This window comes from Apis laboriosa, unplaced genomic scaffold (genome assembly GCF_014066325.1).
Source record: "Apis laboriosa isolate Shangri-la unplaced genomic scaffold, ASM1406632v1 scaffold79_cov154, whole genome shotgun sequence".
NCBI classification, from domain to species: domain Eukaryota; kingdom Metazoa; phylum Arthropoda; class Insecta; order Hymenoptera; family Apidae; genus Apis; species Apis laboriosa.
The window spans coordinates 590,141-615,789 of record NW_025224475.1 but is presented as its reverse complement, the minus strand read 5'-3'; the positions used below and the strand labels follow the sequence as shown (position 1 = coordinate 615,789).

At 39.4% G+C, this 25,649-nt stretch overlaps 1 protein-coding gene across 3 annotated transcripts in view; it reads left to right on the top strand.

Annotated features, from left to right (window-relative positions):
- LOC122719512 overlaps positions 1-25,649 on the top strand; it is a 234,108-nt gene that overhangs the window by 84,415 nt on the left and 124,044 nt on the right. For all 3 annotated transcript variants that reach the window (XM_043945404.1, XM_043945406.1, XM_043945405.1), the window contains exons 2-4: positions 4,694-4,816; positions 20,241-20,411; positions 24,401-24,539. In XM_043945404.1, the coding sequence (XP_043801339.1) occupies positions 4,694-4,816; positions 20,241-20,411; positions 24,401-24,539 (433 nt within the window). The remainder of the gene's footprint in view (positions 1-4,693; positions 4,817-20,240; positions 20,412-24,400; positions 24,540-25,649) is intronic.

The following is a 25,649-nucleotide window of genomic DNA, read 5'->3' as shown; positions in this document are numbered from 1 at the left end:
TTTCGTTCCATTAAATCTTTCTCATTCTTCCTATTTCCTCTAATAGCGTTCGTCTGTACGCGACCCGAGCAAAATATTCTTTGCGAGTGATTTAATTATTTTTGAAAGGATCTTCTCTCGCTTCGTTTTCGAAATTCTTAAAGAACAGAGACCGTTAAGAATCTATTTTTAACTTTTCGTAATATGAAACAATATTTATAGCGTTATTCGTAACCTTTTTGTATCGTAATACTATGTAACTTTTTATTTTAACAGTCTATGATCACATATCTTTTAACGTTGTCTCTTAATTTAAAAATAATTTAATTATTCGTATCGGTTATTTAATTACGCCCTGTTGATTACTGGACAATTCCCTAGACAATCTAGTATCTCTATTACATAACAGAGAAAATCTTCTCGCCATCGGTCATCGTTATGACGGTACGTTGATTTTCCAGTGTGGCTGGAAAGCAGAAATCAGACAGGCCAGATGACCATACTAGCGACGTGTATACGCGTGGACTCGGCACAGCTGGACTTTATCGTGCTCGCGTGTGCGATCGTGAATCATAATGCGTCGCGCGATTACACATTACGCGCCCCCTCCCTATCTAACCACTCGTAACGCATTACTGTACGAGTGGGTTCGTCAATATGCCGGCGAACTAGATTATGGCTGTATCCGTGGTAATGCTTTATCGTTTCGTATAACGTTCGCGTGTCGCACGTTTACTCTCTTTCTCTATTCTCTTCTCTCACTTCTATGTTTCACTCTCACACGGAAATAAAACGCTCGACCTGGCCATGAGACTCTTTCGCGACGAATATTCCCCTTTCGTATCGATTCGGCTGTGTTTGTTCAGTATCGTACAACCGTACTAGTTATTCCAGGTTACTTTGTTTCTCGTATTCGCATCGTTTCACATGGACTTTTGATACCCTTTTTTCTTCTTTTTTTTTTTTTTTTTCGACTTGTTTAGAACGCATTTACGTTTTATCAGGGATATTACACGTAACGCGGAATTAAATAATCGAAATCGAAAAAAGATTTAATTCCCGAATTCGAGAAATGAAAAAAAATTGTTATACTAAGATCTCGACAATTAACACAGGCTATCGGAATTATTCTATACGGATTGCATTGTATTAGTGCGTTAAACGATAATATGATCGCGACAATATCGTACTATTATGCTGGTGTGGAATATTAGCAATATTATCAAACATTGATTCTGTTAAGCATATCCGTTCAGCGAACAATATCGTATATTGTACACACATAGATTTTTCGGTTAGGCGAGAAACGATGAGCTCGCAGTCAGTCCGACGATACTAGTGGCCGTGGCCGCTTCGAACAGGAGTAAATCATGATTAATCGCAATTTCATGGACGTTCCGCGTAAGTCATGAAATTAATGTAACGATATAACTCGCGATTACGTACATATTACGTGGCCGCGTATCTCTCCACTTGTTACCACTGTCTGGTCAGTTCAATATGCCGACAATACGCGCCTATGCTCATGCTTTATCGTACGAGCTATAACCGTCGATACGGCTAGGAAATAAGGAGTGCCAACCTATGATAGAAATATGTGCGTTGCGATACAGCGTTACGCGAAGAATTAGACAATTATATACGAAGTTTATGTAGATTTTTCCACGATTGCGTGATCTATGATACTTTCAAAACTACGAGAAATACTTTAATATCGTAAAAATTTTCGTCGTAGTATCGAAATTCTAGTATATGATCAATGAGGTTATCTTCCGAATCGATGTAGGTCACGAGCAATCGTTTTCGAGTGAAAGCACGATTGTATGTCGTATGTTTCGTTCGGATGGGACATTTTTACTGTTTCATTCAAATTTTATTTTCCCTTACAACCGGTTGTTTCTCTTGTATTTCTGTTAGACACGAATGTTTTGTCGCAAAAAAAAAAAAAGTGTAAAAGGGACAAGCTTCTGCCTCATGCACTTAAAACAAACGTCTCATTATAAGGCGGCACCGAAAAGAAAGATGGCATGGTAGCGATGAATAATTATCTTGGTGGAAAAAAGCAAGATGGAAAAAGTGAGTTCAAGAGCAACGGAAGTTAAATGGAAATATTATTCTACTCTGGTCGTGCACGTTTTACTAACTATTCGCTACTATTCTTTTTAAATACTGCTATTAGTTTAGCTCTTTTCATCGTTTCGATAAATTGTTTTTAAATGGTTAGCTTTAATCTAATTAATCATGATGAATCATAAATCTAATTGCTATTTCTTTTCTTTAATATCGTGAAAAGAACTAATGTAATGGAATAATCTATTTTTTAGATTATTACATTCGTTTATTTAACAAATATATAATATTTTTTGGCGTAATATTCGATAGAATATATTTGAAAGATGAAAAGAACGTAAACTATGCATATGGAACTATACATATGACGTAATAGAAAAGAAGTATTTTTATATTTTTCTCACCAATTGATGTTTGACGTAGAACATAATACTCTTTTGGAAAATGTCTTGTAGCACAAAATTAATACTCAACATCATCGATTTTCACTTTAATTCACTCGTTAAAATGACGACAATGTACCATCATAGGAAAATCATGCTCTACTATCGAAATACATATAGTGTCAATATGACTACTATTTTATTATTTATGAAGCATTAAAAAGTTTACAAAAAATTATATTATTGATAATTTAATACAAATAGAAATAAAATATATCTTAAAATTCTTCACTGATATCTTATTAATAAAAAAATATATTTTTTAAATAATATAATTGCATTGATTAATACTCTTAATTGAGTTGTACGGTAGCGGTAGCTTGTGATTGCCGTGCCATCTACGCTGCAAATTTTAAACGTCTTAAAGACAAGCGATCCTTTCTCGTCCGGAGCTCGTCGAAAGCGGTTGTGGCGTCGTTCTACTTTATGTAAGTAACATGAAACAAATTTACATTCACGGCAAAAACGAGCAGTTCCATCACGAAGCGTTGTAAACTTCCACGGCGTGTTCGTACACGTTGTTAAACATTCATATTTTTTCGCACGCATGAAATATTCTGCGCAGTTTCCTTTGGCGTCCCGTGGTCCGCGTTACTTTTCGTTTCACGACTCGAAACAATAGAAAAAAGGAAATTACTGTGTTTATTTATCCTCGTTTGCTAACCTCGTTCGAAGCACGCTCTGATACATTCGTGGAATAAAAATAAAATTGAAGTGATGTGTTTGAACAGCTAGAGTGTCTTTTGTTAGGTCGCAATATCATCTTAATAATTTACGACGTCAAAATGGCTGCCTAATTCGCGTTGTGTACTGTTCGATTATGCGTATGTGTATGCTTATTCGTCTTCCCGTATATGAGACAACGAATACGAGACAAAATCGTAGGGGAATTAGGCGAAAACATTTCATATTTTGTATCTCGAATCTATCAGATACGATTAATTTCGAAATATCTTGATCGTACATCGAATGAGATCAATCCGTGAAAAATGGTGTTCGCGAAGTCGTAAAAACGAGACCGAAAGTGGCTATCCTTAACCTAGTCGAACTCGAAAGAGCGGTACTGTGTTAAAAGGTTTCGAATTCGATTTACGATTCGAAAAATCCGTCTATCTTCCTAACGCACTGCTCCGGGATATGCACGGACAACTGGCATGAGAGGGAATATATACGAGATAGTACATTTTTTTTTATAGCTATTTCCAACGGTAGCGAACGTTTCGTAATTAATTACAGCGGGGTACTCTCTTCTTTTATCGACTACCGTTTCGCGAGTGGCTCGTAAAAATCCGTGAGAGTCCGCACAGTTTTCTTGTCTCTTCCGTGCTTCGTTTTCCATTTTTTTTTTTTTTTTTTTTTACTTTCATTTTTCCTTCTTTGACCGTGCTTCTCTTCTTCCACCGGTTATGGTTACCGTTTTTAAATTTCGTCACGAATTTTTTTTAAGAAATAAATGGATAATTTCGAACGTCGAGCATAGTCGGTTATAAAGTTACTCGAAGTCGTTATCTCTTTTCTTTAACGTCTTTTGCTTTCGTTCTTTATTTATTTCTTATCCTTTATTTCTTTTGTTGTGGGTTATATATCACAAATTGCAATATCTTTTTATTTATTTATTTTTTTTATTCTCTATTACGTAAATTATATCGTATTTCAATTATTTGACTTCGATTAAATTATACACAAATTATATACAATAGTACAATTTCGATTATTCGTTTATCTTGATTAGTATAGAATGGTCGAATGAAAAAAGTTTACGAAGGACATCTTGATCATTTATTCTTTTTTATCCTGACGAATAAGTGCGATCTTTCGTGAGTTATCTCGTCAACAAAATATTGTTATCAATAAATAATACTAGTTATATATTAAATCGCAATTGTAACTTTCCATTGTTTTTCTCGAGTGAATCATTTCTTTTCTTCTCGTTCTATTTTCTTTTTCAATCGTTTCAATCTACGTGTTCGAGTATCTTCGATTTCCTATAATCAGAATGCATTTCAACGCGATCCATTATGTGTTTTCTTATTGTTAGTCGCCCGGTAGTGATTATTAAGGATTTTCCACGCGATCAAAGCTTTGTTCATCAACCTTTTTTTTTTTTTTTGCGCCTTCATCCCCTGGAATGTATACCCTCGTAAAAAGACACTTTATCTCTTCTTTATTGCTAACGTCTGTCGCGTTATTTCTGCTTTCAGGATCCGACATCAAAGTACCGGTTGCAATACTGAACTGTCTTTACGCGCGTCAATTGTGCTTCGAGGATGCATCCTGCAGCGCCATTCTAGAGATCATACCGAGAGTCTGTGGTCCAGAACTGGGTGAGTGATAAAAAATTATTTTTTTATAATTTTTAAACAGATATAAAAATAAGCAAACATTTTTATATATCGCGAACTCGTTCGATAGAGCTTTTAATTACGAGTAAGAATTGATTTTCGAATCGATTCTCGAATATTTTCTTTGATTTAAATAATTACGAAGAGAAGTAGGATTGTATCGAGCTTGAAAATTCGCGAAGTCGAATGGTGTCGAGTAGTGCAACTGCTTTTTCTTGGCCAATGTAACGAGAAGCGAAAAAAATGAGGCGGACCAGAGATACGGTCGACGACCTCATTCTTTTCGCACTTCTTTCTCGTCTTCTATTCGTATAATCGTGTTTTTCTTTTTATTTAAAACTTTTTTTCTCCACACATTGGAGCTATTGAAATTAATTCTTTGATTAGGTGTTAATATTAAACATATTAAATTATAAATTCATATGTAATAAGTTTTAGACAGTTTTAAATACTGCGATTTCGTTTTAATTTTAAATGGATTAATCGTGCCATGTTTCTTGATTTCGTTTCTCGAAAATATCTTCATTTAAGGTAATATTTTTGGAATTGACGTAACCTGGATAAAACCTGTGATTTTTGACAATTCCAAAAGTAGCACTTACTACAATATCATTTGACGTTGTCAAAATGATGTTGGTCTGATTTCGTTTTTTTTTTTCTTGTTAATTTCTGAAATATTGAAATCTGTGATCAAATTAAATTCAAGTCAGGCGCTTTTTTCCCGATAATCCTTGTTTTCGAAACCTTTTATACGTCGCGTAAATTATAATTCGAATAGGTACATTAAAGAGGAAGAATTACGTTCGAATTTACCGAATTTAACGATACCAAAAATGGGGGGTAAATACAGCGGTGACGTCGGTGAAAATTAAAACAAACAGAAGGACGGCTCTACTACATAATAATGGAATTAGATGCGTTTTACTTTAACGAAAGTAAAACGTAGGGAAGGCCGTTAAAACGTGCTCTTTCGTACGCGTCTCGGGAAAATGGGATTAATTCGTATTTAATTTACCGAGTAAACGAGGCTGGAAGCGTGATATCGTCGTGGTACACGTGCGACCGCGAGCATGAACAGAGCTACAACGCTTTGCAAAGCGAAGTAGATTAACATGCGGAACTTCTACCGTGAATTACGTGTAATTAAAAAAAATACAGCACACCTTGATTGGTACCTTTCGAATCGTTTGTAATTTTATGCTTCTCTCCCTCCACCAAGCTTTTATCGAAATTGACGTTGAATTATAACGAACGAAATTTCGGGGGTTAATATCGAAATTTATCATTGGGGCGTAACTCGAGAATAAAAATTTTTATCCACTCCGTTTCTTTTTCTTTTTCTTTCTTCTATAAAAATGGAAATTATCATAAATAAAAAGAATTATATGGTGGAAAAAATCGGTTATGGAAACAACGGCAAGAGTATCAGTTATCGAGTGAAACGGTTTATTTTCTGAATGACTGCTTCGGCGAATTAATTAACGCGTTTTCTCCGCGCGATTCAAAACAAACGGTTGGAAAAGTCCAGTTGGCCGGAAAGGGTTTCGAAATTAACAATTCATGCATCGATCTCGAAAAAACGATGTAAACTATCGATTCTCGAACTACTTGCAACGATTTTTATTGCAAATTAACTAACGTAGGAAATAATCTGGTAAACAATTGTACGCGACTATTATTCACATTTAGAGAACGTCTCATATTTTTCATGTTTATTAATTCGACTTGAAACCTCGGAAATACTCGTTCTCGTAAAACTCCACAAAAGGACAATTATCGGAATTTGAACGTAACTTGATAAAAAGAATCAATTATTCATAGATTATTCGATACACCATAACTTTGACAGAAAGTTAATCGCGTTTTTACGTCGATTACTACTACTACTGCGAAAGTACTACAACTGAAGGGAAAAAGTAGTACAACCAACGGTTTTAAAATGTATTAAAAGCGTTTTCCCAAAGTCCGATGAAATATTTCGTTCGATTTTTTATTTTTATACGGATAAAAGAGTCGCGTTTTTCAGAGTCACGTAATTGTACAAAGCGTTGAACATCAACAATCCTTTTATGCCTCGAGGATCCGATTATTAATAGAGTTGCAGGAGAAATTTCTACTTCGTCGATTCGGCTACCGATTAGAACGAATCTATGCGAGTATCCGTGCCATGTAATTTCGATATTTCAAGCGAGGAAGATTCAACAGATAAGAAAGAAGCGAGCGATATCGCGTTCGGAGACCGTATCAAGGGAGAATCGCGTAAATTCTTCAGCCTGAAAATTCTGGTACTCTCTGATAATTTTCTGAATACCTTGGGGAAATCCGGGTGAAAGGGCATCGACGCGTATTTCACGTTTCACAAACTATTTTCCACCGTTTACTACGTATTTGCTTGACTATTTTTATGGTCAGTCTTCCCGCTTTTCCAATACTTCCCCTTCCTCGTCTAGTTGCACCTTCCTCTCTCTAATTAGAGAAAATTTTTACTCATAATCGAGGCATCGATTCTTCTAAATTACGACGACGTTACGACGATCCCCTGTTGCAATATTCCCTCATTTATACTATTCCCGCGTTCGTTGATACGTCGAATCCATCGATGGACATTCATCGAGCTCATAATCATCCGTCCATAAACAGTGCGGTCCCCGGAACACGAATCGAGATATCGATCCACGATGCTTCCTGTTCGCAATCGGTGCGAGTCGAAATTTCAGTTGCGGAACGCGCAGAGATAGGTCAACCGGAAGTTGCCGATATACTCGACGCATTTCCGACCGTACATATCACTGTTGTCTCTTAGATGGTCCGCGATGCGTCGCAATTTCGTCTTCCGTCCAATTGCAAAAAATGTTGGAACAGATTTGAAAAGTTTAATTAGTTTCGTTTCGAAATTCAACTATTTTTTTTTTTTTTTTTTACCCCTTATCGCAGAATTTAATCGAATTCCTTGTTATCGATCCTCTGGTTTAATCGAATTGCACGACGCAAGTGGAACGAAAGAAGAAAACAATTGGAAGAGATATAATATCGATTGAACGAGACGATTTGTCGGATATTTTGTTGAAATCAGCGAAAGATTATCGCTAATAAGCGAGATGTGAAAAATATCGCGATGTGAACGATTTTCCAGATCGTTAACATTTCGAATAATCTCACCACCTGCCATAATCTTATCCGTAACCCTTATTCCGCGCCATACGATGAATATTGTCGATTGTAACGGACTTTCATTTCGCGCTAGTGCATTTCGACCTTATCGACGAAAATGATCATTCGACTCGAGGAAAATCTTTCGAGATAGAGAGACCTGTTATTTTCGTGGACCGATTTCAACTGGGATACTTTACACTTAAAGCAATTACTTTTTTCGGCTGATCGAACGTTTGTCGGATATCGCATAATTGTGATTGAACGTTTAATTGCGTCCGTTTCGTTCCCTTTGTACGCGAGTTTTGGCCACCGTGTTACTGCTCTAATTCAATTTAGGCGATCGATTTTCCGTTACGTCGAACTTGATTAATAAACGCTCTTAATTTATTCGAAAGTAACGACGATTCGTTACCGAGTTTCACGACTCGTGGAAAATAACTCGATAGGACGATTTAAATTCTCAATATTTCTTTTGTCACAAAGATCATCGTGTTTCGTCGATATTATTTCGATTAATCAGAGCAATTTCGAAGAATTCTAATTTATCACGTTCTATTCGACTATCATCTACTTGTTTCATCCGTTGAATATTTTATCGCTTGAAAATTTCTCGCCAACTTGGCAAAGATTTTCTCAGCGTCGCGAAACGAAACGAAACGAAACGAAACGAAACGAAACGAAACGTCCGATTTACTTTTACCCTCTTTCTTTCGTAAATATGTGATTGCGACCGAGATACACGAAAGAGTTGCGGGGAAATCTCGCCACGACAGGTGGATTAACGTGAATTTCAACGTTAAAAATTCTGGTTGAAAAATTGGAAGAAAGATAGAGACGGGGTAATGTTCGTTAGCGAATAAAAGGGCGTGACAAATCAACGAGTGGACGCATCCAATTCGCGATGGATTCAGCCATTTAAGTGTGACAAGAAGGATTTCCGGTTTCCATTCTCCTGTCACCTGAAAGTGAAATTTCACCGGCGTACCTTTTCCAAGTTTCTGAGGGTTGTGTGCGCTTGACAACCAACCAACGCGCTTCCAAAAGAGGGTTGTCCAGAAAATGTCGATCGATGGAGGATGCGCGGAGAGCGAGGATCGCCAGTCGATTCGGGATTTCGTGACTTTTCCAAATGTATATGTGTGAACCATGCTTTTACACGCTGTTACACGAGTTTTTATATTCTTTTTCGTGCTATCCATCTGTCTGCAGTCTTCTTCCCGATCTCGAGCGAGGGTTGGTTCTCGAGGAGGGGGATGAAAAATGAGAGGAAACGCTCCAAGTATGCAGGTATCCGGAGTAATAACGTGTCGGCCCAGGGGAATATGGAACGAGAGGACTTCCTTATTAAAAGGCTTTGGTGGCACTTTGCGGTCGGTGTACTACTTTCACGTCGATAAATAACGATCTCTGGAACTATTTCCCTTTTGCTTCCTTTCTTTTCCTCCAAGGATCAATCTTCTGGAACGTTACTTTCCACGTTATCTTCGTAAAACGCCCGCAGATTTTGATATTTCTTCGTCGAAAGATCGTTAGAAAAGTTGATAGATGATGCAAGTTTATCGAGAGAGAAACGTATACTCTATTCTCATCAAATTGTTCATCGATTCCTTCCTTCTAATTCGAACGGGATAAGTAATGAAATAAAATGGAATTAACGCGATTTCTTCGAATTATAATTGGCAAGATAATTGTCTTGTTCGAAGGCTATTCGCGAAAAGTCATTAGGATGCAAATTGCGGGACACTTGGGGGAATTTTTAATCGATTTAGGAAAAATCGAGGGTAGAACTTTTACAATTATTTCTCTAAATTGACTCGATACGTTACAAATGGACGAGGGACAAATCAGTTTATACCTTATTGTTAGTCGAATCGGGGATAGGAGCGGGCTGCATTGTTTAAGGGCCAATTTCCCGAGGCAAGATTAAGCTTTCGAATCTCGGTTGAAGCGTCACGTACGCGCCGAGATTTATGAGTTCCGGCACGTGCAGATTTTTATTCAAGCGTTTCTCCCCTGCCCAACAGGCATCATCCAGCATTTTCTATGCTTAACGCTAATTTCTTCATATCTCGAGACAGTTTCCTGCCCGAAGAAATTTATACGGGAGCGTTTCGTCTTAAAGTAAACTTGGTAAAAGCAAGAAAATTTTGCCGTTCCATTCCTGACGATGGGAAAATATACGATAAAGTAAAAAGAACCGTTTATAAAAGACTCGTGTAGATACAGATGATCGTTGAGAATTGGATTCATTGTGGAAGCATCGTGCTTAGAACTTGCATTTCACGTACTTATATATCATATTATTCAATTACAGTAAATTTAGGAAGCATTTTTATAAAAGTTGTTATTCGCGAACGAAATTTATATTTAATTCTCGTTTATTAAATCTGGATAATTATTTCCAGAATGAAAAGAGAAAAGTATTGGAATAGAATTTTTAACTTTCTAAAATAATTTTTATTATTTTTTTTTTTACAATATCGATATTTATTAATTTCATCCCCATTAAGCAAAGGAAGTATATTATTAGATTTATTTTTCGTATTATTATTATTATTTTTTTTTTTTCGTCACAATATAATTTTCTTGGTCGAACAATGAGCGAGAAACGTTTTTCCCATTTCAGATAGATTTGTTCGCTTACATTATATTTTTTTCTATTATACGTTCATACGAGAATAAAAGAGACGATTGTTTTATAAATTATCCCGATTATTTGAACGAGTAGCGGCGTGTATGCACACTTTTAACGGGCAGCAAATTGCCCTGTCGGCCGCGTAATAATGGGCCGGATTTACTTTAAAATTCAACTGTCAAGTCGTCGTTAAAGGACCGTTGTCCAGCGCCGGTCGCTGAACCATACGTTGGAACAATGAATAACGTGAAAAGGAATATTAACCGAAGAGAAAGGGATATTCGAATTCTCTTTAGAATCGCGAATTGTTTGAAATCTGCAAGGCAGAAGAGAGTCTCGAAAACGTTTATTTGGATTTATGAATCTTCCTATAGACTTCCACCTCTACCATTCTCTCTCTCTCTCTCTCTCTCTCTCTCTCTCTCTTTCTCGTCACGCTTTTGCTTTGCCTCGTCGCCTTTTCATCTCTCTTATCGTTCATACACATTTCGAATCTCTCTTTTCGGATCTCTCGCTCGTCCGAGGCCAAGTAAAACTGAACGTTAAAAGGGATAGCGTCGACGTTCAAATTAATTCTGATTTATCGTTGTATACTAATCCCGATGCTTTCGGGGGCTTATCACTAACGCCGCGAAAGGTACACGGACCGACCATTACGATCGATTCCAGTGAATATACCATGGGAAAGTCGGGAGAGCAGCCGGGTATCTTCACTTTTTAACGAGCCCCAATTTATAGAATTAGGTCGAAACGCGCTTTTAAAGAACGTAGACTTTAAATGGGAAATTATTTATAACAATGAAGCGGAGATAATAAAGATGGAAAATGTACGGCGATCAGAAATTAGGAAAAATGCGAAGAAATATAATAATGGAGGAATATAAATAAAACTTGGCGCAATTTCCAGATTCTGGTATAATTTTAATCTTATTGTATCTCATACGTAAAGGATAAATTTTCGTAATAACGTGACGAAAATATTTTTCAGTATATTAAAGTATGCGGATAGCAAGCAATAAACATCGTTGATGTATTATGAACCATTGTTTAAATATTTAAAAAGGAAATGAATATTATAAAAATATTCGAACTCTCTCTCTTTCTATATATATATATATATAAAACTATTTATGAAAAGAATTTTTTTGACAAAAGGATCGATCGATCGATAGTTTTGAATAGTATGATAACATATAGGTAAAAAGTTGATAAAAGTTCTCAATGTCAACGAGGTTAAAATACAGTTCTTCCTGTATTCGCATAGTATCGCGCACTAATAATAATATCACCTAGTTTATTTGGCGGAATTGTTCGCACAAATCGACAAGTTTAAATGATTGTCATAATTAACGAAATGGCGTGTTATTTATGCCCGTAGCAAATACCGCGTACAAATCGCTGCAACTGCATAGGCCGAAGTTTATGTTTCCTGTCCCATATTCGACAGTCTGGTTAAAGGCGAAACCGAGCCCGTACCGGGAATCTCCGTGTCATTTGAAATAACGCTTTCATTTGGTCAACAGTTGGCCGAGCCAAATGATTGATCGTTTGAACCGGAGCCAAATCATCGATTACGCCTGAAGGTATAAACGAATTTACTTGCTGTAACTGCGAGCCAAATTAATCCTGGTGGAAACAGAATAATATTCAACGATGTTATCAACAAAACAACTGGACGGTTCGTTCCTTTGTGATTGACAGTTCGACTATTTCGCGATATTTTTTTTTCTAATTCCAAAATTTTCGTGGAATAGCAGTTTCGTGTTTCGTTAAAAAAAAAAAAATATCTGGCTTGATCGAATTCGAAACTGAGATAAAACGGGGGGGTTTATAGGCAACGAAGCCAGATTCTTTTTCAAAGGATTTCTTCGCTCAACAATTGGACTTGATTATACTTATACTCGTGGCAAGTGTGCTTCGTTGTTATCTTTGGCCTCGGGTTTCTTCGCAGCAATTAGAGCTTAGGGTGTAATTTTTCTTCGGATCAAGAGAAACACGGCGATCGATAGGAGAGGAATTTTTCAACTTGGTTTAGATACGATTGAAATTTTGGAAATCGCACAAAATTGGAAACGATTAAAGCAAAATCGAAATAAAAATTTCCCGATCGAATATTTCGAATATCTCTAATTTTTAACGCATTCGCGTTTTAATTTCGATTCGTTTTTATTGCCAAATCGAAGCGCACGGTTTTCAAATTTTTTTTACCTTTATTTCAACGATGCTCGTTCGTTAAACGGTAAAAGTTTTTCAGTATTTCAGTATTCAGGGGAGGAGTAATTTTTGCTCGACTCGCGAAGAAAGCAGTTTCATTTAGTTTCTTCTAAGGACTTTGAGGATCTTTTCCTTTTTTCTCGCGACGTTTCGATCGATCGTTCATAGTTTTCGTAGAAACTTAGGGGAAAAAGAGAGCGAGTATCGTTAGCTAGACTCTTTAATGTAAAAATCTTTCGTAAACGTAATTTCGTTGCTCGCAGGATTATCTCGTTAACAGCGTATCGATAAGAAACTGCCTTTAGAAATTGGCGAGGCAACTTATACTACTCTTGCCTTGCCTCCTGCTCTTCACCCTTCCCCCTTCTCTCTCTCTCTCTCCACTTCTTGCAAACTTTCGAATAAATAGCCCGGTTTTTCTCTCTCGATGCGAATCGAGTTACATACGGATATATATTTCCTTTTTTGCAACAAGGAAATTTCCCAAGCGTTTCCCAAACGAACGTTTCGCGTGTCTCGGTTAACCTCGGTGCCATGACACAACGCTCCTATAAAACGTTGCTATATAAAAATTCTGAAACGGAAAAAAAGTGGAAGAAACGCGAAGGAACGAGCGAAGGCACCGCGATTCATTTCGCCTTCTTGGAATGGATCGTGACCCAAGTGCAAGCCGGTTTCGAATTGGTTGATAATGAACCGAGTCAAGACCGCTTATCCTCCAATCCGTAGGCATGCCTGGTATTGTTTAATTGCACGGTGTCGCGTAGAAATTTACGCGCCCGATTACGCGGCACGATCGCACGCGATTTCGCAACGATATAATCGGCGGCCACGATTACATTTATTGGGTTTACGGCATGAGCCGTAGGGGCAATCAATTTACTGCTTAAACGTTTATACGGTAAAATGATCCGGAATATACGAGCGCGCCGGCCCTTCGTCCCTTGTTATGGCAACCGGTTAGACAAACCACCCTTCCGTTAAACCCTCGATCGCTCGTTCTACTACCCTTCCTTACCCGGAGGGGAAGGGAGGATAGAAAATTCTGCCTCGTCGTTGCTTATTATTATGCGCACGAACGAAAATCACTTTGCCAACGAATGTCGTACGTGCGTTGCACGATGCGTACAATCTAATTTCTCCGCTCTGGGATAACTCGGCGCGGAAACAAGCGTGCACGCGCCGTTACACGCGACAGGCATCCACCTACCCCTTCTCCTTTCTCTACCCCCTCGATATTCCTCGAAGAATCGGGAAGAAGGGGAAAGAAACCCTAACGTTTCCACTGGTGGGATGGTCGATACTTGGAACGCATTGTCTCTGTGTGCGTATTTCTAACTAAGTAAGTAGAAAGTTGTTCTCCCCGGGACTGTGGAGGATTATTCGATTAAGGGAACGGGGGATGGGCGAGGCGAAACTTCTCCATTGGTTCATTGGTTGCAAATCACGGGAAGGTACGAGGTGGTAATACAAGCTGGTTACGTCGCTCGTTCTATCTGGGAGCGTCTTCTTTCGAATCCACGCGCGGAGTTTCCTCCAAATGAAACGGTTAATTATTTCGCCGACCGAAGTTTAGAATTCGGGAGGGTTAAGGGTAAAGGGAGATGTTACTGTTTCAAGAGGGAGGGGAGGGATACGAATATTAGGCGAGTCTGGATGAAATCTCGGGAGCAAAGGGGAGGGAAACTTGGCGAAGTTTTATCGTCGTAAAAACGGTATCGTCGTCACCGACGATTTATCTCCTCGCTTTTATATTTTCCACGCTTCGTAACTTTTTAATCGTCCCTGTGAAAAAAGGGATATGCCATATGCGTATAAAATAAGAGGATATATTGAATGTCCTTGAGAATGTCGGCGATTCTCGGTATCTCTGGTAATCTGGATTTTTCTGGAGTTAATCGTCGGTACCGGCGGTATTGTTACGAGGATCGGGAAATAAGAGGATGGCCGGGTCATTTAATTAATGAGACAAAGAAGGGGGGATCGGGTATTATGCATCGAGAGCCATCGTGAAAACGCAATCGAGGGAAATAAAGCAGTCGTTCCGGGAGAAAAGAAAAGAAAAGAAATTGCCGGCTATTGACGTTAAAATGAATCGGTTCTTGTTGATCGACGAATAATAAACAATGTCTGTGAATTGTGTATCGAGGGGGGAAGAAAAAAAAAAAGAGAATATAGAATAATAGTATAATATAGAAAAGCTGGATCCACCGGTGGAAATAAAAATCCGCTTGATCACGGATCGAAACTCGACGATCGTTTGCCGCTTGCCACCATTAATAAGCGCGCGGGAAGCTTGGTCTTGCCTTTGAAAAAAGCACCGATAAGGTGGCAAAGAGGGTGGAAATGGCGATGAGGACGGAGGATCTTCCCATTGTTCGAAAATACAATGTACGTTGTTATAGGCAAAGCGCCGTGCACGGTTCTTGAGAACAATGGGCTGGATGGAAGAAAGATAGCGATAGAGAGGAAGATCGTACAGTTGTATGCGATCTTTTCCGCGTGTCTTCTCCACGTGTCTGCTACGTGTGTGTTGCCGGATGAACGTGCGCCCGAGAAAAAGCGGATGAAGAGAAAGAAGGAGAGAAGGAGAGAGCGATGAGACGGAGAAAAAGGGTTGCGCGCATCGCGCCACCCCGATTTGTTCCAGATATCTCCTTTGCTGCGCATATTTTTTCGCTTTCCATTCTTCGACTCGCTTTTCTTTCCCTACTTTTCCTTTTTTCCCGTTCGCCAACGATGAATATTATAATCCTCGAAACTTTCGCCCACGATCCTCCCTTCGTCCACGCGACGTGATTCCCGTAAATTCTGATAATTAAAGCGCAGCGAATCGAACGAGATGAGCGAGAAGAGGAGGAGGAGGAGGAGGTTAAATGAATGAATAATAAACGATCGTATAACAGGAATATAGAAGTAACAAACATTTTCGAATTTGTTTCGTTAATTTCACATCCTGCAGATTTTTCCCTCGCTCTTGTTTTCCGTTGGCTTCTCCTTTTTCTCAATGGAACGTTACGAGGCAAGCAATACGTTACTCACCGCTTGAAAAATACATAGAAACTCGGGTCACAAGGGTTTTTATGATAATTATGGAAAAAAGAATGGGAATGGAAACAATGAGGGGCTCGGGCGGAATCAAAGGGGATGTCGCGCACGCTTTGTAACGCGGTGGATGGCCTCCTCTTTTCGCCGGGGTTGTTTAATAAAAATTGGAAAAATCACGTATTATATTTGATCGCGGTAGATTTAATAAACGTTGCAATTACATTTGCGGCGCGCATTCCTTTTTTTTTTTACTCTCGACATTTCGAGCATTGGCGGAGGTCGCCATCCTTTGATGCAATCCGTTTTCATATTTTTACATCGCTTTAACCATTCGATTCGGTGGCCGCTTTGATGTAACGAATCTGAATCGCGATACAGTTCCACTCCGCGGGATACGCGTCGAAACGGCCGTGTTTTCACTTGGAGAAGGTATATGGAAAATTAGCTAGTCGGGATATCAAGACGAGACTCGTCCCCCCGATACTTGAAATACGCAATTGTATCGATAAATTCGTTCGTGCATCGTACGCACGCTATATCCCTTATCCTTCTCTTTTTCCATAAACGTTTCGCTCGCCATTTCCCCGCCATGGGCTTGACTTTAATTCGTTACGTTTCGCGATCCTGTAAAAATATCGTTCGTTACTTTAATTGAATTTCGATCCTCTGCTCGCTTTCTTTTTTTACTTTTTCCATCGAGTGAATCGAAATGAAATTTAAAAACGCGTTCGATAATCAAAAAGGGGAGAGAGGGGGGACTAGATGTTCCTCGATATTTATGATATGTATAATGAATGTGGGAAATTAATAGTCGGTCCGAGGAGCGAATAGAACGTGAAAAAAAGAGAACAGAGGGAGATAGAGGGGAGGGAAGAAATATAGTGATTCTTCTTTTGGTGCACGAAACGAGTATGGAGGTTCGAGGTCGAATACAAAGCGGAACTATCGCTCTCAAATCTTGGAGCGTGTATTGCGGGGAATATTGCCTAACACAGAGACGAAAGCCCTGGTTAAAAAGTTGCTAACCGGGATCTCGATATAATAGGGTCATTATCTGCGGCAAAAACCAAGCCATTTTTATCCGAATTAAGATACTTACTTACGAAATAATCCGCCTGTTTTAATATCCTCTCGAGGGATAGTTTTTTCTTGACCGACGATTTTCATTACGGTTATAAAAATCGTAGGTTTTTCTTTCTTCTCGGTGTCGATGGATTATTATAAAAATAATACTCATTTCTCAACGAGACCTGAGAATTTTCATTCCCGCAGCTCGTGAATTGTTTTAAATGTTCTCAATATTTTTTCGATTCCTTTAATCGTCGTATCGAATAAGAACTCTGCCTGTTATATTTAAAAAAATGCAAAAAGAAAAATTACTTCTCCATTTTCCACGTATCGCAATTCATCGATTGATTTGATCAATTAACCAGAAGCTTGGATAGAATTTTTTCCATTACGCTATTACGTATATATACGTATTATTTTTACGATTATATTTCATTCGAAAAAAAGAAAGAAAGGAAAGAAAGTTAGATTAAATCGAATAAATCACGAAACGATGTTACACTGGGTATTCGTTAAAATCGAGCGCGTAGAGGGCGGCGCAGGTTCGAATAGAGATGATTGGCATCACCTATGCTTTCCACAGGAGACAAGGGAGCATGTTTCGGATAGTGGTTGGTGGTCCAGCTCATAGAATGCAGATGGGTGGTGCACAATTGTACAAACGTATGTAGCTATGATCTGACGTTCTCTCTCGGCCACCGTTCCCCAAAGCCGCTATCTAACAGTGGCCATGCAAGTTCTCGTAGGGTATGGTGCATAGGCGCGGTATGGAAGCATTAAACGGGAGAGGCTGGACCTGGTATCAGCGTTGGTGCAGCTGCAACTGCAGCTGCCAGATCCTAGGTTTTGTGCAACATCGTGTATTGTGACGGTTCGAGCGGGCTCGCGACTTCTACATGTGACTATCGATTATCAACCCTATAGGATAAATACGTCCCAAGTTTTATTATATTGTCGGTTCTTTTCTATTTTTTATTTATTTATTTTTTATTAATTCATCCTTTCGTTTCGAGGGAACGATCAATCTTTGAAACGTGTGTCGTTTCCAGTCAATGGCGATACATCCACCTATGTGCGCGCATATTTTTTTTTTTTATTTTGTTTTTTCTACTCCGCGCAACCGTTGATTTGTTTTATATTTTATTAAGTCTGTTTTTCGACGTTGGTTAACAGTTCTCGAATCGTATTGATTTCGTTTCAATCGGTGATATATATCCATCGTGGTATTTTTGTCGGGACTATTTCGAGGGCTGACCCTTTATCTCGTCTCGTTTCGTTACGATGTTCGACTTTTGATTGAATCGCGGAGCAAGAGGAGAGATCGGTCGATACAATTATTCTTAAATCATTCTAAATTGTTCGATTTAAATGTGAAAGAGAAAAGTATCCCCGAATCCGTATTCTTCCGGAGTATCTCGATCTTTCCTAGTATCTTCTTCAATCTTTGATAAAAAAAAAAAAAAAAAAAAGGAAAATCTCATATTCCTTAGAGAGAAATCAAATAATGATATCGGTGGAATAATTTCGTCTATTAACTTTTCTCGTTCAGACCAGTCTCATTCTATCGCATTCATTTGATTATGGCCTTTCTCTCTTCCCTCCAACTAACGATTATTTTATTTTAATAATATTTGTCCGGCCATATTGCTAGCCTATAACCCCCTGTCTGGCCAAGTAAGCACCGTGGTACTCTGGGAACGATTTTCAACGGTTAAAATATTTCCTCGTTAGAGTAGTTTCAACCTGTTTTCTCCTTGCTCTTTTTTCCCCCCTTTACTCGAGATTCCTCCGTACGCAGATTAATTAGTACAGCGTCGTTCAGGGAAAGAATAGGAACGAGAGTGCGCCTTAATTACTATTCCAAGATACCGTCGTAAGTTTCGTAATAAGCGAGAGCGGCAGCGGAGGCGAGGTATGAAAGTAATGAACGAATCCAGATGTCGTAGTCATCGTCGGATGTCGGATCGAAAAATAATGACCAAAGTGGAAGTTTCAATTGCGCTTTCAACAACGCCCGCCCGCAGGAATATTAGCGCGCCTCCTCCTACCAGGGATCCAATAATCTCGATTCACTTCGACAACAAATCGCGGATGTAATACGAGGAGGAAGCGGAAGTAAAGGAGAGTTGTTAACCGGATACGAGCTGACCTATTTCTTTATCGTGACCATGCTCTGATCTTTAGAGAAGGAACGCTGATGACAAGGGAATTTTTTTTTTTTTTTTTTTTTAGATGACGATCTTTCAAACTTCCGGTTGATAGGTTCCCGCAAACCGATAGAAACCTATGTTAACCATCGATTGCGACCTAATTTCCACGTTTCGTCGATGAGGAAATAAGCGGTATAATGGTGGTAAATAAAGGGAATGGAGGCGAGGAAAATCGAAGAGGAAGAAAAAAAAGATACGAAGTTCGTATTACAAAGCGAAAAATAAAATTCCCCAAAAATTAATGCTTAATTCGAGCACTTAGACTATTCCATTATTTCTCAAGTTACACTCATTGTTCTAAAAGCGGGCTCTTTAAGATCGATTGGATCCATGGTTAAGTAACGGTTGAACGGAGTTTACGAAGTGGCGAGGAAATTAATTTTTCACTGTCGCGAACGGAATATATCACGACGCTTTCGTTTCTGTAACGCTTTCGTTTCTGTGCTTCCACTCTTGGGTACAATTTTTCCCCAAAACCGATTCCCGATATCGCGATGACAACGTCGGGTGAGTGTCGCGGTCGAGGAAAAGGGAGTACGCGTACACAAGGGTGAACCGTTGTTACCGTCGAGACGATCGAGACACCTCGAGTGTTATCCTCGGTTTTCCAAGCGTGTGGCGCTTGCCATTGCTCCCCACGGTGTAACGCGAGACAGAGTTTCGTTCATAATCCCACCGCCTCGAGACTTTCGTACGTTACGTACGAATTTTTCCATGGGAGGATTTTTATAATCTTCATAGAATAGAATATAGGATGGATATAAAATGTTTTGTTTGACGATTGAAGAGGCTTTCATCCAATTATTATTGCATTCGCGAAACGTAATCCTTTCGAAAACGGAAACGGAAATGTATAAAACACGCGCGTAAATTTATCGAATTTCTTCTGTTTTCGTTTAATCGGGGTGGAATTGTTGGGGGGGTTTGAGTTTCAACGACGAATTTCATCACGCGTTTAGTGAGAAGCATTTGACTCGAGAGAGATTCGTGAAATATATTCATGCTCGAGGCTCGTTAAGGTGGCGTATTTGTCATCGGCAATGAGCACACCCGCTTAATAATAATTTAACTGTTACAGTGGCTTGTTCGACGGTGACAGTGACAAAGTGTCAAGCGGCCCTGCACACTCTGCAAGCTTTCCCTTTCTTCCGCCCAACGTGCCTCTGCAGGGAACCGCATGTAGACCCGGATTGTAACAGTTTCCAGAACTTCCTCTTCGACCACCCTTGCATCTACGTCTTAAAGAAGGGTAAGTTTAACGTTAAGAGGGCCATTATTTTCTCTATATTACCCTCGAAAAGTTCGAACAGTTTTTATCCCCTTCAAACTTTGATCAGTCGTTTAAAAACTTGCCTTCCAAAAATGTCACCCGAACAATCGTAACAAATTTTAGAAATTCGCGAAAAAACCTAAAAAAAAAAGAAAATGTCGAAAATTTCTCACGTTAACAATCACGTGAAATATTTCCTACTGCTCGTTATCACATCGACTACGTTTATTTAATAAGTTGAGACGATAGTTTTAGATTTCGTTCATTTTCCAATATATTCCAATTCGCAATTACTTGAATCTTTCCGCGAATATACGTACAATACGTATATAGAGTCGTAGAATTTTTCTCTCGTCGGAAAATAGGATTTATAGGGGAACAGGGAAAATCAATTAAGATCAATCTAGTCGCCGTGAAAAAGGGATCGAGCTGGACACGCGTTAATCCTCTAACAAGCGTTTAATCGCGAGTCGTGATTGTAACGAGGGATTCCGGCCAGGAACGTCGGGAAAATTCCTCTCGACGGCCTCGATCTCTCCTCCTCCCCCTCTCCCCTCGACGACGATGACTCGGACTCGGAAACTTTTAACGAGTCGCGGACGTTTCTAATAATCTGGCCGATCGTTCGTTTCTTCTTTAACTACCATCCGCCATCCGTTAGACGCACTCGAGGCCAGCCACGAGGCGAAAAAAAAAGAACGGGCTCCGCCAGTCGTCGCCCTCGACTCGCGTGCTCTCGAACCGAATCCGCTCGTCCTTACTCTCGCAGTGTTATAAAAAACGAAGTCTGGCGTTCCGCATTCTCCGCTACTTCCTCGCCAGAACCAGATTATTCTCTCGAATATTCTCGAATATTCTCGATTATTCACGATCAGCGTTAGGTTAGGTTCGATATTTTTATTTTTTTTTTCTTTTTTTTACCACGGACTTTTTGGAAAAGGCGTTTTCCGTCTCGATTACTCCCAATTTTAACGTTGTTGTATTTTTTAAACCGATTTCGCCATCGCGGAAACGAAATTATTCTTATTTATTTTTTTCCCGCGTCACTCGGATTGTTCGCAACCAGATTGTTGCACGATCTCGATTTTCACGAATTCCAACGGGGGAAACGTTATTTTGCTCGCCGCCGTTTCTAATTCATCATTCGTGATCGTTTAATTTTTCAAAAGTTGCATTGTTGGAAAATCACCGCTTACGCGCACCCTCTACGCGCAGCAACCCCCTTGACGCAAGATAGAAATCGCATCGATCTGCTTTATTTTTAAAAACCGTTCCGTGAACGGATTTCGGAAGTAAGCGCGTTACCCTCTTTTTAATTATTCAGTTGTGCGCGATAGAATCGAGGGAACTAACTCGAGGAAAAATGAGAAATGGCGGATGCATGCAACACGTTACGCGTCAAGGCGAAAGCTCAAGGAATTGATTCCTTCCTTTTCTTTTCTTCTTTCTTTTTTATTTTTTTTTTTTTTTTTTTTTTTTTTTTTTATTTTTTTTTTACGGCTCGCCGAAAAAAAGCATCAAAGGCCTCCGGATGCATAACGCGTTGCTTTTCACCGAACTCTGAAACTGACGTCGACTTCGAGAAGAGGGAAACGCGCGGATCTTTGCGTGTTTAATGGAGAGAAAGAGGAGGTCTTTTCCAGACCTCCTTTCTCCTTCTTTCTTTTTTCTTCTCCTTCTCCCCTTCTTCTCCTCTTTCTTCTCTCTTTCTCTCACGTACACACCCAGCCTCTTCTCCAACACCCATTCGTGGCCCAGCCGCCAGTTTTCCCTTTTCGTAGTTTCCTTTTTTCCCCAAGCAGAAGAGCGAATTTAATCTCATTAAGTGCCGAAGCTTCCTGGTTTTCGTAGCGGCTGCGGCTGCGGCCTTTCATTATCCACCTTGCCTTCCCCGTATGACCGGCTTATACACCGGGATGGATAAATGTAATTAAGATTCTGGCCAAACTCTTCTAATTGCTCGACTCATTACTCCCAAATTATTCCCAGATCTTTCTTCGCCGGTTATTCTTCTCGATTTCGATATATCGATCCCCCCCCCCCCTCCCCTCTCGACACCCTGAATTGTTTCACGAATATATTATATATTTTCCATTCTCGATTGGATTCAACGAATCGTGTGATATTCGTCGATCGCGGCGAATTGATATTCGTCGCGAGAAATCGTGATATTTTCACCCGAACGTATTTTAATCACAATTTTATCTTCAAAACACTTATAAATTATTAATTCGAATCGTTTATCAACGGAACGGCGAAATCTCGGCTTGTTAGCTTAATTTATTTTCTCGCTTAATTGCCTCTCAAGACACTCGTCCTCTCTCTTTCCGAAATTAAAATTTTAATCTTTCTCGGATATTCTTTTCTTCCCCTACGACGAATTGTTCGAATATACTTACGTTTAAAAGTCGTAATTAAACGTGGTTCGAAACGAATCCATCGAAGGGATAGTTTCAGTTTTATCTCGAAGCCGCGATCGCCTCGATCCTGTCCGTGACGTATCGGATGACGTTGATCGCGGGAAGGTTATCTCGAAAGGTTGTCGAAGACAGGGTGAACAAGAGGGGAGGGCGCGAGCACGGAGAAAATTTGATCGAGGTGGCACTCGGTCGGGTATATATTTCTCTTCGGCTGAAAAAGAGAGGCTCGGTCGCGGCTCTCGTGGAAGAAACAAAGGGATCGCGATATCTTTGACTGCGGCCCCTTATATAACCTCCGCGCCATTGCGGCTTCTCCTACGATCTCCATTGTTCATTTTCCCGAGGGCTCGCTCGTCCGGCCCGTCGAGCCTTTTGAGCATTTTCGAACGATTCACGGATAATTCCCAATACGCTTCTTTTCACTCACACTCGGTGTTTCAGCCGCGTTCCTTTTTTTTTTTTCTTTTTCCTCTTCAACCCTCTCTCCTTCTCTCTTCGTCCTCCGTCCGTTTTCCTTTTTTCGTTCTCGCTCTTAACGGATCCCGGAAGAATGGCTTTACTCTGTCGATTCCAAAAAGAGAGAATCTCTTTTTTCTTTTTATTCTTTTTGTTTATACGTATATATTTTATAGTTATATAAATACTGCATTCGCAAGCAAGTTAATCTTCTTTCAATCTACGAGTATGTAACAATGATCGAATCGATTTTGTGTTCGCCTCATAATTTTTTACGATTTCTTCGAATCATCTTCTTCTCGTCGTCTCCGCCGGTCTCCTTGAAATGAATTAATTTAATCGTTTTTTTTTTTTTTATTACCGAGGAATTCGCGAACGGAGGAGGGTAAGGATAACGATCTTGGAAATTATTCACAGGAAATTTTCCGATCTTTCCCTCTTTATCCGCGAAAAATCTCTCTTCGCCTCTTTAAACCCTATCTGTATTCTCTTCCTTCTTCAGATAAGAGAATAGCTTTTATTATTTTCTTCGTCGCCGAACGAATACGTCTTTTCTATTTATTCTTTTCTCTATTTTTGAGAGCAATTATTAATAAGGTATCTTGAATTTTCTTGTTGCTAAATGATTATTGACGAATACAATTTAGTTGGAGAAATTTTTTTAATTAGTCCACAATTAATAACACATTTCTAACAGATTCAAAAGTGATTAATCTTTTACTGCGATATTTATTTCTTTTCTTTTAATAAGGAAATAATATATCAGATGATACTAATATTTAAAATAGTATTCATTAAATTCCTTTTTTCTCCTCCTTCAAATCTTCCTTAAAGTATACAGATTCAACGAGATAAAGATACTCGAATACTCAAAACTCTGATAAACCGAACGTGTCGAGTGCTCGCAGCGGGAAATTTTCTTTTTTTTTTTTTTTTTCCTTTCCTCCTTCCAGCAAACTCATCTCCTCTCCCCCTTGCTGCACACCTTTGCCTCCGTTCATATCCATCGTACGTATTTGAGAAGGGACACGGATGGAAAAAAAATTGTATTAACCCTCTCTCTTTCTCTCTTTCTCTCTCTCGGTATTCCAGATAAGGATCCGATCGACGCGCTGCCGACCTGCAATCATGCGCTGAGCGTCTGTTTACGCGGCAAACCGTGCAGCCAGATTTACGAGGACTTCAAAAGCAACTGCAAAGCGCGGGAGGGGAAATGCAGGATGGAGAGCCGGTGAGTGAAAACGTTGCATCATCATTACCATAGTTTATTCTACTTTCGGCGATCGCGCGGGTGCGGCGAACCCTCGCGAAAAAGGGGGATGCCCCCCACCCCCATACGAAGACGAGCCGTAAGTCCGCGAGTCAATATTTACGTCTGCTCTCTCCTCTCACGGCAAAAATGTTTTTCCCCCTTCAGGAGGGAAGCCTGTGCACTCTCTTCCCTATTCATAATTCAAGTTAAAGGAAACTCGGGGAGGGGAGGGTGTTCTTTTTGAATGTCAATCAAAGAAATAAATTTCTTTGCGTTTGAATTTCCTTCTTTTCGCCTCTCTGCATCGCGTCCTACCGGCTATTCGACGATTACCTTCCACTTCAAACGTAGGGTAGAAGGTAACTTGCCCCCTCCCCTCTTCTCTTTCTCTTTTTTTGTCAACCGACCCACTCGAATTTAATGCTTCTTTCGCTATCCCATCTTAGATTCCTCTTTCTCGAAATTCGAAACTGGGATAGAGAACGAAAGGAAGAGAGAGAGAGAGAGAGAGAAGGACGTTGATTTTTTTTCAGCGGATGTAAATCGCGCGAAAATTCGAGGGAACGTTACATTACGCGTGGAGAAGTTTGACGGGAGGGGAGGGGGGGGGGGATTAATTCTCCGAAGCTCTGATACGGGATTGAAAAGCGAATCGGAACGTTAAGCTTGCTCGAAGCATTCGATCTCGGAGATGGTTATAACGAAAAGTTAAGGGGAAGTTGGAAATGAAGTTTCGCTGCCGGGCTGACAGCCTTGTCTGCCGTAATTTTAAACCTATTAGATGTACTTGCTTAGCTCTCCCCGTGTTATTCATCGCCAATTGAAATTCTGAAATTTCCTACGGTCGCTTAATCTCGATCGAATCCATTACGGATGTACAATTTGGAGAAGGATTACGAATCATTTCATTTATATAGAGTAGGTGTTCTAATTATTAATTTCAGATCGGAATTACACGAGGTCAAAATTAAGGGAAAAGATGGCAAACGGTGCTGTATATACATATATAATTTTATATAAAATTTAAAGCAATGCAAATACGGTATAATTATATATGTATATATATATATATATATATATATATATATA